At 39.3% G+C, this 13,815-nt stretch overlaps 1 protein-coding gene across 1 annotated transcript in view; it reads right to left on the bottom strand.

Annotated features, from left to right (window-relative positions):
- PUS7 (pseudouridine synthase 7) overlaps positions 1–13,815 on the bottom strand; it is an 83,021-nt gene that overhangs the window by 46,256 nt on the left and 22,950 nt on the right. The window contains exons 5-7 of the mRNA XM_090287323.1: positions 13,075–13,219; positions 6,111–6,222; positions 4,404–4,481 (exon numbers count right to left, since the gene is read on the bottom strand). Of these exons, the coding sequence (XP_090143449.1) occupies positions 4,404–4,481; positions 6,111–6,222; positions 13,075–13,219 (335 nt within the window). The remainder of the gene's footprint in view (positions 1–4,403; positions 4,482–6,110; positions 6,223–13,074; positions 13,220–13,815) is intronic.

Here is a 13,815-nt window from a genome sequence, read left to right on the forward strand (position 1 = left end):
CTAATGTCGTTTCTTACTAAGTCAACAGGAAGATGATAAAGGCAACAAAGGTCTCAGATCAGCATCAAGACCAAGTATGACACCTGGTGGCTGACCAAGAAGAGAAATAAAGAGCTTCACACTTCAAATATTCAAAAATTTCACATCATATAATGCAATATAAATTAATGAGGTGCATTAAAAAAATTTTTTTTATTCTCACTCGAGGACATTTTCATTTGCTTTTTTAGAGAGAAAGAGGAAGGGAAAATGTAAGGCATAGACATTAATGGTCTATTTTCAGGGTAGTCTAGTTAACGGAAAACAGCGTAGCGGATGCGCCCAACTGCAGGGTGTCAGTGTATAAAATAGCTTCATAGTCAACTCTTCCTTTCTGTCTGGTTCTGTGAATTTTTCATTCAAATTAAAATTTAAGCCCTGGCTGGTGTGGATTGAGGGCTGGTCTGCGAATCAAAAGCTCACTGGTTCAATTCCTAGTTGGGGCACATTCCTGGGTTGTTGGTTAGAGGGTCTCTAAGGAAACCAGAGAACAAAGAGGAACAGGATCCATGAGGACATGGCAGGGGCTGGGGACTTCCGCGACTTGCCTCGAATGCCTTCAAGAACAAAGGGCGGAGGGAATAACCAATCATTTTTCAGACATGGTCAGAAAGATTGTACCTCTCATAGTACTCAACCAGTGAGGAACTGGGGTAAAGGGCCTGTGTTAGGGAATAAAAACCTCTGCCATGCCCCCACTGGCTGTGCCTGCATATCAGACAGAAACCTGATCGTGCAAGACCACCATTAAAGCCTCACTTTCGCTGTGTTCTTTGTCTCCAAGTCCATTTCTTGAGTTTTGGATGGGGTGAAGGAGTTTACCACAGGAGAGAAACATCAATGTGAGATGCATCGATTGGTTGCCTCATATACAGTACACCCATAGTGGGGATTGTACACACCCAAGCCCAGACCAGGGTGAACCTGCAACCTTTCGGTAACAGGACGATGCTCCAACCACTGAGCCATACCGGCCAAGACAATTAGGTACCTTTTTTTAACCTTCAAATTAGCAAATGACTTTTTTAAAAAAAGTCATAACACATGCTTGGGAGAATTCTGGAGAAGCAGAATAAAGATGACAGGTACCCCCTTTCTACAGGACAATGAGGGTTTGCTATCAAAAACCTAAAACCTAGAATTTCACACTCGCTTTAAATCAGTAGTTCCACTGCTAGATTATCTTAATGAAGTTATCACAGATGTGTGTGAAGATTCAGCTACCAATATGTGTGTCTGTCAGGAAACAATGTAAACATTCAAAAATAGAGTAACAGTTCATAAATTAGAATATATCCATATATTTAAATATCTTTTGTGATATATGAGAATAATGTTTTTATTAACAGGGAAAGAGATGCATCGTTTACTGCTCACAAAAAAGGAATGCACTTAATATAAATATTTTGGTTTACAATGAAGAAAAGAGTCCCCACAAAAAATATACCAAGCTATGACCGCAGTAATCTCTGAGGAAGTATAGTTATGGCAGAACTTCCATTTATTACCTGGTTTCTTCAGTGTTGAAAACAAAATTAACTGACTTAAAAAAATTTTTTTAAGCAATATAGATGAAACCGGAGATCTTGGGGATATTGCCATATTCTGAGGAGGGAGAGCTGGGGTGGTCTGAACCCAGTCAGTTTTACTTTTTTATTTTTAGAGAGGGGAAGGTAGGCAGAAAGAGAGGGAGAGAAACATTTATCAGTTGCCTCTCACATGCCCCCAACTGGGACCTGGCCCACAACCCAGGAATGTGCCCCAACTGGGAACTGAACCAGTGACCTTTTGATTTGCAGACCAGCACTCAGTCCACACCAGCCAGGGCTTAAATTTTAATTTGAGTGAAAAATTCACAAAACCATACAGAAAGGAAGAGTTGACTATAAAACTATTTTATACACCAAAGACAAGGCAACAACCTTCTTGTCTCATATCCGCAGAGTACGGGAAGCCTGAGCCTCAAGCCACTGTCGCTCCCCCATTCTTCAGTTGCTGGCCAGCCCTGACCCATTCCCCACAGAGGCTGTTCCCAATGTTCACACTCTTCCAGTTCCCTTCTCCACTCCTGCCCTCTTCACTCTCAACAAATGGCTCCACATTCCATTCACAGGAGGAAAAAGAGATTAGGCAGAAACATAGGAGTACCATCATCTTCAGGCCCTTCTTCTTGCTCTTTCAAGCACATCCATATTTGCACACACTGCTAGTAAGTCATGGAGAGAACAAGTTCTCACTCTGCTTTACTACTACATAATACCACTGTCCCAAGGTCAAGGAAGAAAAGGACTGGAAAATTCAATATGATGCAATCAGATCAATCCTGACATTATTTCAAGTGAATCAGAAAAGTGATGGGAAAGAAGGGGGTTGTGGGATAAGGAGGAGATGCCACCTTGAATTCATTATGAAAGATAGGGGAATTACAAATAAATATATGTATTTAAGTGGGGAGAGCAAGTACAGATGACTTTACTTTTCATTATAGTATAATTAACATAAGGTAAACTGTACATATTAAAAATGTACAAGGTTTAATATGTAAATAGGCCCATGAAAGCCCTGGCTGGTTTGGCTCAGTGGATTGAGCGTCGGCCTGCGAGCTAAGTGTCGCTGGTTCGATCTTCCAGTCAGGGCACATCAGAGAAGGAAAACTCTGACTCCAAAAAACCTTCGCTGCCTTGCGGCATACCTCTTCAGGGGAAAGGCTAAGGGAGTAAACCCCGACAGAAAATACGGAGCCGGAGTCCCTAAGGCGGTTTGACGTTGTAGTCAACACCGGCAACTCCTGCGGCGCACCTGAAGCCAAGCTGTATTGACTCGTCTTTCCCTTGGACCCTTCAGCTGCGAAGAGAGGGGGGGTCTGCTGCATGGGCAACAGCAGACCCTCCATATCACCCTGCCCAGGCTCTGTAGCTTCAGCTTCACTGGAGAGGACACTCCAGCGTCATCGCAAGATGTCGATTCAACACGGGAGGAGACAGATACCATGTCACTCCCGAGTCGGACTGCACAGCCATTCTCGGCGGTGCAGATAGACTCTTAAGAAGCTACACCATCGTCTCTCGAGACGGACGGCTGCCGACGGCTGCCGGAGGCCCATGAAAACATTACCACATTCTAGATAATGAACAGAGGCATCATCCCCAGGTTTCCTCCTGCCCCTTTATTCCTTCCTCTGGGTATTCCTTACCTCAGGGAGGCACTAAGGTGAAAATCTGAGTTTGACTCCACAGAACTGAATTCATCCTTTCCCTTTTACTAAACTGATTGGGTTCAGACCCCAGTGCTCCTTCCTCAGAATGTAGCAATATCCCCAAGATCTCCAGTTTCATCTATATTGCTTTACCCACAACCCATAATCCTGCCTCTAAACATCAATGCCTCTGTTTAGATGAAGGTCAAGTCCAACATCCTCAACATGCCTACAAGGACTCTGCAGAATCTGGATCCCACTTACCCCTCAAGCCTTATTTCTGGCCGTGCTCCCACACAACTGAAGTACTTTCCAGGTACCAAATGTGCTATGCTGTTTCCTTAGTCTGGAACAAACAACCCTAGACCAATCCAGCCCCAAGAAACTCATCCTTCCAGACCAGGGGTTCTCAACCAGGGGCAATTTGCCCTTCAAGGGAAAATGGCGATGTCTGGAGATGTTTTTGTTAGTCACAACTAGGTGGCAGGGGGAATGCTACTGACATCTAGTGCGTAGAGAACAGCTAGAGCTGCTGCTAAATGTCCTATAATGTACAGGATGACCCCCACAACAGAATTATCTAACCCACATGCCAATAGTAAAGAGAGTGAAAAGCCCTGATCTAGATTAAACCTCTAGCATCCTGTTTTCTGTGAAACCCTTCCCTGGCTGCCCCTCCCCACCGCAACAATGAGTCTCATGCTTTGTCAGATTTACCCCAACACCATCAATATACCTCTCCTCTAGCATTAATTTTTTCACTCTGTGATAAGTTTTAACTGTCTGCTCTATTAAATAACTGCTTCAGAAGCAGAGACCATCTTTTCATCTGTATATTTCCAGTACGTAACAAAAGAACTCATTCACTGTTTTGTAATTAAATTTTAAATAATTTGTACTTAATAATGAATCAACAAACACACTGTTCTCTTGGCTCTACCATAAAAAAAACCGTTAAAAATTACAAAAATAATAAACCTATTTACTGTAAAAAAATTAGGAAATACAAATAAGGAAGAAGAAAAAAAAATCAGAAATATAATTTTTAAATAGGTAGAGACACCATCTAAAGACTAAAGAGATGCACTCCACAAAGTAAAGTTGAGAACTCTGAATGGTGGTGCTAAGATTTTTGCAGTATGAACCCCAATATGTACTCTCTACTTACTTGAGAACAGCGATCTCTTGAACAGTGATGGCCCTTTTATCTTTGGTTCCCATGTAGGAGAATATGTTTGGCTTGACTCTGAAAAGATAAAAACAAGACCACCTGAAGTTGCATACCATTAGGAAATCATATTTTTCATAATTTAAGATTCAAAATATACTTAAAATCCTAACAGATTAAGATAATAAAGAGAAAATGTAATTAAAATGCCATATAAGAAGGTAAATGATGCCTGGACAGCTGCCTTCCTGGCAGTGCTCAACTTAACGTATCTGTGGCTCTAAGTCTATACATGCTGCTCACAGACTTGGCTTGCCAGACACAAAAAATGAAATAACCTACTTCCTATTGATCATATGCAACACATTATATCACACCACTGTGAAGGTAAAGAAAAGCTCATTCTAGATAGATAATGTACCACTTCAAAAATTTTATATCTTCAATTTAAGAAAACTTAGTAATGTGAACTTTCTGTAAATACATGTTATTTCTTTGTATAAAAAAAAGCCAAATGCTAAAACAAGGATCTAAATAGTTTAGCTATGAAGATATAAGTAAGCTAGTTTACTAAGACATATTTTATAAAAACTGCTCCACACTAACAGGAAAAAACAGAAAGGACATTTTGAACTCGGAGCCATCCTCAGCCCAGATCTCAGAAGAGGTCCCTCTCCAACTGTCTATCCTCCCATCAGGGATTGTCTATTCTCCCAGGTCAGGTACCCACAAGGCACCACTCTCTTCCAGAGAGCTATCAACTAGGGTGAAATAAAATGTTAGCTAATAGGGTACTATCTCCTATGGGAGGCAAATTCATATGTTGAAGCCCTAACTCCTGGTACTTCTGAATGCAACTGCATTTGAAAATGGAGCCTTTAAAGAAGTGATGAAGTTAAAATGAGGCCCTTAGCATGGGCCTTCATCTAATCTTATCAGTGCCCTAGTAAAAGTACACGTAAGAGAGGTTCCAGGGACACAATGACAGAGAAAAGGCCATGTGAGGACAGAGAAAGAAGGTAGCCACTTGCCAAGAAGGGGAAAAAAAAAAAAAAATCAAACCTACAACACCTTGATCTTGAACCTTCTAGCCTTCAGAACTGTGAGAAGATTACTTTAAGTCACCTAGCCTATAGTATTTTGTTATGGGAGCCACAAAAAAATTAACACACTGCGCACCATGTTTAAACAGGGTTAAATATACATTAGAAAGCAAATCTGTATTCAGATTTGCTGTGGTGCCTGTACCCATTTCTAAAAAAAAACAAAAACAAAAACACAACTCTTTAGCACTCGTTGCATCCTCTGAGACCCAATCTCTACCATATTTGCATCTCTATGAGAAAATCTGACTGGTCTCTGGTTTTCAATCTAGTCAATCTCCTTACAGTTCAGTAAAGCAAACCTCTGCAACCACATCAAAGTGCAGGCTTTCGAGGAAGAAAGTTAATTTTCATATTCATTTGAATACACTGGTTACTCTCTACTACATGCTAACTATTTACTTACAGAATTTTCACCTTGAGCTACTGGCAATATGTAAGGAGGTTAAAAACATTAATTTACCTACTATCTAAGAAAACTATTATTGGGAGGCATATTTGTTATCTGTTTGCCTATTTTCCTGTTCCTTTTTCATTAGCATGTAAAGAGGAAAACAAATTTCCATGTTTTGATTTTGTATAGGCACAAGAACAAGATACTAACCTTAAATACTTGGATAGTACATTAATAGCATCCATGGTGTCTTTGTTTTCCTTGTACAGTACAAAGTGACAGTAACTTCCCCTAGATTTTGGCCAAGAATGTTTCCTTGGATCTTAAAAAATAAATAAATAAATAAATAAATGTTACATACACTGTAATAAAAGTTATCTCAGTTTTTTCTTATGAAACCCTACAAGCTCATTTTTTGGCTGGAGAATCTTTCAGTAAGAAATCAGATCTAGTCTAACAAGAAATAAAGGTTAAGTGGTTACAGCTGTGTGCACTATAGGTATTCAACTTTGTGCAATTAGATACTTAACGTTATCTGCCCATATTTAAAATCAAAAGCTGAATGCAGGTGGTGTGATTAAAGACTAAGAGTAACCAGCAATCTTCACAAAGCAACCCAGAGGAGCCCACCTTTCCTCTGAGTCATATTACAAGCATATGCCTGCGAGGTGGGCCGACTGGCTCTCTAGCACATGCAGTCCAGAGGGAAACAGCAGTCATGTCCGATTCTACAGCCTTGCTTTGTATCCCAGGGTGTTTGCACATACAGAACGGACCCCTTAGACGGGCTGGGGATAAAAGTTGTAAGGAGTTACCTCAGTGACACGTTTAGATTTTCCAAAGGCCACTTTCATCACAAAATATCTAATAATAGATGGCTTACAGAGAGCGCTGGCATTCAAGACCTAATTGTCATTCTTGGGGAAAAGGAAATGTTAAAAATTAAGCCAGGTTAAATGTTAACTTTTGAGCTTCTTTGACTTTTTGGAAACTGACAGACATATCAAGACTTGGGAGAACCTGATGTTTAAAACTTATTTTAAATGAATATTTTAATTATCCTATAATATAGAAACATATTTAAACAATATAAAGATTTAAGCTTAAGATGCCCAAAGGGTGTTTCGAAAAATCAACACTTTGGGAAAAACATGTAAGTCACAACTGTACTTCCCAGTCATTGTACAATAATATTCATAAATCTTGGGCAACACACAGCTGCAGCTGTTCTTTGAACACATCTAATTTACTTGATTTCTGTCACTCCATAAAAGAAAAACTTTTGTTTTAATTTAAAATATATATATCATTTAATTGAAAGAAGCCAGAAACAAAAGAACACATACCTCTAATATATGGTTAATATAAATCTGAATTAGCTGTAGTTACCAAAGAGATGTATAGATTGAAAAAGAAAAACTTTGAAAAAATATTTCACATAATCCCTAGAAGTCCTCTTTTAAAAATGTTCCTTTGTCCATGTCCCTAAAATAATCCGTTAGCATGAATTCATGCATCCATCTTCAGAAACATAAAAAATGCCCAATACTGAAGTTACTTCTAGTACTGAAGCTACAACGTAAAGAACAAATGAATCAATATAACATCTGAGAAAACTGCCAGAGCACAAATGCTTAGTGAATTGCTTCTCCTTTCTGATAAGTATGAACATGAGTTTTTTTTGCCTTGGATAGAAAAGTACTACAGGTAATTCTTTGGTTCTTCGTGTGAATAACTCAAACTCATCCTCAGAAAATTGTGAATAGGAATATGATTTTTGGTTTTCCTTCCAGCTCACTCCAGTTCAGCAAAGTTCTCTACACTTGACACTTGTGACAAAAATCATTGGCATTTCATTTTATCTACATGAAATGCCAACTGCTCTTACCTGCTGCAGTTCTGACCTCTGTCCAAATGCACAGCGTAAAGAGCACAAGAGAGCAATGTTTAATTTATAATAATATTAAAGTGCTTTAGAGGTGAACATGCAAATGACCGCGTGGAAAGTTTCTACCAAGGACTTCTACAGCACCTGGTAGAATGTGGTGGGTTAACAGGTATGTAGACATTAACAATGGAATGTCGCAGAGGCAAACAGTGAACAAGGAGAAAGCTCACCTAAGGTACAAGCCTCCCTGTCTCAATCCCCTCACAATGGCATGTCAGTTCATCCTCAAAGCTGCATTCCCTCTACTCACCAGATGGAGCCAAAGGTTCAAGACTGGATGCAAAATACTTCCGCATCTAGAGAGATCTGTACTCTTAAATATGGGAGGACATATACCAAAATGCCCTTGTAGATTAACTTTTGGTGGTGACACAGCAAGTGATTATTGTTTAGCTCTGTGTTTTATGAATTTCTTGCACTGAGTTACAAAGATTCTTTATCTAAAAAAATTTGAAGTTATTATGGAAAAGTTGTTGAACCAATAAATTCAAAGATATTTAAGAGATGATCTTGTTTTTATCATTATTCGAACAAATATGTAAAAGACACTTTGGAGACAATCAGGGAAAAACTGAACATTCATTGGGTATCAGATATTAAGAACTTACTGCTGATTTTGTTGGATGAGGTAATGGTTTACAGTTTTAGTTCTTATCTGTTAGATACACACTGTACTTAAGTATTTATGAGTGTCATGAAGTGCTGTGTAGAACTTTCTTAGAAACATTCCAATAAGAAAAAAAAGTGGGAGAAACAGATCAAACAAAAACAACAGAATATTACTAATCTTGAAGACGGATGATGGGTACAATGGGGTTAATTTATTATTTCCTATATTTATGTGCATATCTGAAAATGTCCATAATATAAAGTTAAAAAAAATACTTGTGGTCAAAGTTGAAGTGTAGTTACATTTTCCCTTAACTACCCCTTCAGTACATTCACAGTAAATTATAACGGCAAGAAATAAATGAAGTCAGAAGACTAAAAACTAAACGCTATGAACCATGACAACCGAGTATGAGTTTTGGCTCACAAGCATGCATCTTTTATTAGCAAATTCAAGCACTGGGCATGCATATAATTACCTCCTCTGCAAATAACAGATACAAAGATTCTTTTTCTAAATGCACTCATTATACATAATAGTATGCATTGATTAATAGAAAAATCTATGAGACTCAACTTATTTTGGGTAGTTTAACTTCATAAACTCCAAATCCTTAGAATGCTAAATAGCATGTGTATAGCTTTACAATTTGTCCCTGGCTGGTTTGGCTCAGTGGATTGAGCGTCGGCCTGCGAGCTAAGTGTCGCTGGTTCGATCTTCCAGTCAGGGTACATCAGAGAAGGAAAACTCTGACTCCAAAAAACCTCCGCTGCCTTGCGGCATACCTCTTCAGGGGAAAGGCTAGGGGAGTAAACCCCGACAGAAAATCCGGAGCCGGAGTCCCTAAGGCGGTTTGACGTTGTAGTCAATACCGGCAACTCCTGCGGCGCACCTGAAGCCAAGCTGTATTGACTCCGTCTTTCCCTTGGACCCTTCAGCTGCGAAGAGAGGTGGGGTCTGCTGCATGGGCAACAGCAGACCCTCCATATCACCCCGCCCAGGCTCTGTAGCTTCAGCTTCACTGGAGAGGACACTCCAGCGTCATTGCAAGATGTCTATTCAACACGGGAGGAGAGAGATACCGTGTCACTCCCGAGTCGGACTGCACAGCCATTCTCAGCGGTGCAGATAGACTCTTAAGAAGCTACACCATCGTCTCTCGAGACGGACGGCTGCCGACGAGCTTTACAATTTAAGTGAACTTAAAATAACTTTCAGACATTTTTGAGACACTCTGATTTAACATGCTAATGCAAAGAATTCTCAGGCTCAGGTAACAGGAAGCAGCCATCTGATGCTTTGCTATGGCAGCCCCAGTCTAGCAGAAATAGAAACAAAATAAAAGGTTCAGGAAGATTAATGTACTGCAGACAGAGACCCTCATGAATAAGGAAGGAAAAATGTTTGTAGGTCAAGAAAGATGACAGGATGGGGTAGCATGCAGAGCATTCTTTCCTTCTTATTCCAGGCCATTTCCACTGCTGCGCTCCTGCACGCCAACCTTTCAGCAGCTATGGGATCCTCCTGCATCCTCTATCACTCCTCCAAGAGTTTTCACCTTTGCTCTGCACAAGCTGTTTCCCTTCAGTATATCAGTATGTTCAGGGAGCTTCCACTTTGAAAGTGAAACCTATGTCTCCCTCTCCTTGACCATGTTCCTTTCCTTTCTCCTTCACTTTACAGCTTATTTGTAAAAACAGTATGTATTTACTGCCTTTCACCTCAAACTACAATGTAAACTGGTTTCCAGTCTTATTCCACTGAAACTGCTCTGACAAAGACACCGATGATTTCCATGTTGCTAAAAACTGATGGACAGGTCTCAGAGTTCTATTTTGCTGGACCTATCTGTAATGTTTTCCACTGCTAACTACTCTCGTTACTGGAATTCCCTCTTTCTGTGATTCCATCACACTAGTTCCTCCCAGAGTTTTTCCTTTTTATTCATCTGGCTCTTCCTGCTGAGTCTCTGTGGATTCCTAGCTCCAGGTATCCTGGCTGGGAACCATTCATTTCAGAAAGTATGGAGAATCTCTACAGATCACATGAGAGATTTTTTTTTTCACTTAAGCCTTTACAAAGAAGTTTTTAAAGGTATTCGTACTGTACATTATCTATCTCAAAACATAAATCAATTTATCCAATTACATGACTTATTAACAATTACATGATAGTTTCATAAAAAATATTCTATATATGCTTTGGTAGGTAAATCAATGTGCCCTGTCTATCAGACTGAATTAACATACAAAAGAACTTTTAAGTTAAAACAGTTGGTCATCTATAATGCTGGGGCACCATGACACAGAATCTACTATGCCTATGTTTTAGGATGCATAGCTCTATTTGAGAAAACAATAATTTATATCAGGGTTTGGTAGTAAAAGGACTTTAAAACATTATAAATGTAGATTTGCAATGAAGATATAAAAGCTGATTAACTCAAATGCGAGGCAAGGTGGTCCAGGAAAAGAAGCTGTCATTGGTACTGAGTTCTATTTGCGGGGGCATGGACAACAGTCTCTGGATACCAGCCTTCCTTATTTTTCCAATGGTGATTACTTTAAATCACTCTCAGCTCACAGGTGGGGATCTAGATCTGTAATGTTTTCCACTACCAACCCTTGAACAATTCTGGCAGTCTCTCAAGTGTCTGTCTGGATCCATGAGGAGGAGGCAGAGGAGAGCTCAGCTGGCAGGCCTCTAATCCATCATTTACTAAATGCCACAAGAGGTTTAGATCTCTGTACAATCTGACCTGCTTTCATGCTTCTTTTTAAGTGAGAAATTCATATTTTACTGAAGAAGTGCAAAGGGAAATGGGGAGGAGTGATGTATGTCATACAGAGCTCAGCATCTCACTTGGAAACTCTTAAGGGAATTTATTTGGGAAAAAAAATGGTGGGCATGGCATAAGCACAGAAAATGTAGATGAAGACAGAACATGAGAGATTTGGTACCACTTGTTTGAGAAAAAAGGTCAAGAAAACTGTAATGGCCACTTTAACTACAAGTGCTCTAACTCCTCTCCCTGAACATCACAAAACCTGATATCCTCTAAGAAATAATGATTTATTGCTAGAGGTACTCAGTCAAAAAAAGAAAACGAAAAACAGGTTTTGCCTTTTCCAATCTGCCTCCTCATGACCACACTCAGCAGAACAAGATCCTGCCTTTTCTTCTCATCTTTGCAAGATGGTGGCTGACCAACATGTACTGCTTCTCTACAAGGAACACCTCCCTAGCAGCCCTGCTCAACCTGGCTTCCAAGGCATTTTATTATATGACTATAATAGATGTAAATATTCTACATCTAGAACAGTTACCAGCGATATGCCAATCTTGGGAGAATGAAAAAACAGCCACTTCGGCCATTTTCCACTGGGCTAATTCCCTTGAACAACTCTGGCTGAAGAAAGAGTGTTAAGGTAATATTTTACACTATGACTCAGACATCAAAGAAACATACAGTAACCAAGCCATTAGTTTGTGGATCTAGAAGTAATTAACAACACATACCCACAACTAGTTCCAGAACATTTCATCTCACTTTTCTTTCTGGTATCCACTGAGAAGTGGCCTCCAATCTCCAGCTCCTTCTCCCAACTGCTCAAGGTTTCTCATTTCTAGGTTACCATCCATACTTATTCACTTCTCTATATATTTTCCCAGGCATAGTTAAACCTTATTTCTGCCCTCTCATTTCACTAGAACCATAGTTAAAAACAATTAAGATTTCATCCATTCACAGCATTAACCTAAGGGAATATCATAAAGCATTAATGCTTTGAACAGCCTTTTTATTTAATATAGTCTTGGAGTTTTGTTCTAACAAATATATCTAGAAGTAATGCTTCCCTAATTGGGGCAATGACTAGTAGGGGAAGAGGGTGAGAAAATAACTTTTCCCTACTGTAATTTTCATTAAAATTTTATCTGCTGATTTGACAAGTAAAAAAAGAAAAATTATCTAATATTTTTAAAGGTTATATGCAACCAGAAATTTTCATGGCTGTAGAAAACCTATTAGAACATAAATATCAGAGATTCACTGACAACACACTCATTTGATTGAATGATACACAACAATGCGCTTAGGTGAAGGGGCTTCTTGCTACATAGGCCACGTTTTTCATATATGAGTGAAGAAGATACTCAAAGTTAGAAAGCAGCACCTCTTTCAATATAAGGACTTTGACAAAAGTATAATATTGTGATAAATGACAGCATTACTGTTCATCTGAAAGCTTTCTTCCCTCCATTAAGAACAGAGAAGAAGCAATATTCTTGCACTTTCTTCTTGAATTGCCACTCAACCCACTCTGCTCTTCAAGGGACACATCAAATTCCTAAGATGCTATCTCAGGCACCACTATAATTTCAGCAAATCTTTACTCACATAAAAAACATAATGCCCCCTATTAGAGAGACATTCTGTAGGCTTGCTCTGGTATCTGAAATGATATTATTCACCTTCTCTGAAGGAGTGACATGATCAATACCCTTCTCTGAACAGCACAGTAGGCCTTGAATACGACCAAGCAAGGAAAGGAGCAATGGGATCTCCCTCTCATGCTTGCCCCGCACAAGGAATGCCAGGTCACTCACACACTTACTTGCCAGAGCCTTTTTCCCAGCCGCATGGTAGGCTACAATATACTTCTTTCCCTCTCTATCCTCTGTTTTCGTCTCTAATCCTGGAAACAGAGATTTAATTGCTTGATGGATGACAGTTCTTTTCTCTTTGGTGTCTTCAACAACCTATTAAAAACACAGATATTACTAACTTAACAAACATTAAATAGAGAAATCAAACTAATGAATGAGTAAAAACACTACTCATCTTATTAACTAAGTGAAATAACAAAAGTACATGGGCATGATTTGATATCTTTTAGAACTTCACAACACGCGATTCCTAAGAGCCTGTTTACTGAGCATATCCATATGCCGGGCACTATACCAAGCACTTCACAGACGCTCCCTGTCAGGGACTCTCTGGACAAACACCTCAGGGCTTATAGATGAAAATGTAGGGAAGCACGACCCTTTGGATGTCAGAAACTCAATGCCCTCTAATAGTCCAATCTACTCTGTCTCGATGTTCTAGCACATCTGTTCACACACACACAAAAAATCAACATCAAAAAAATGTGAACTTGCCCTGGCCAAGTAGCTCAGTTGGTTAGAGCACTGTCCCCATATACCAAGGTTATGAGTTCAATCCCTGGTCAGGGCATATAGAAGAATCAACCAATGAATGCATAAATAAATGGAACAACAAATTTTTTTAAAAAAGTGAACTTATTAGTTACATAACCGTTTTACAATTTTTGAATGTGTTTCACATTAAGAAA

Source organism: Furipterus horrens, unplaced genomic scaffold (genome assembly GCF_987537825.1).
Source record: "Furipterus horrens unplaced genomic scaffold, mFurHor1.1.pri manual_scaffold_9, whole genome shotgun sequence".
In the NCBI taxonomy this organism is placed as follows: Eukaryota; Metazoa; Chordata; class Mammalia; order Chiroptera; family Furipteridae; genus Furipterus; species Furipterus horrens.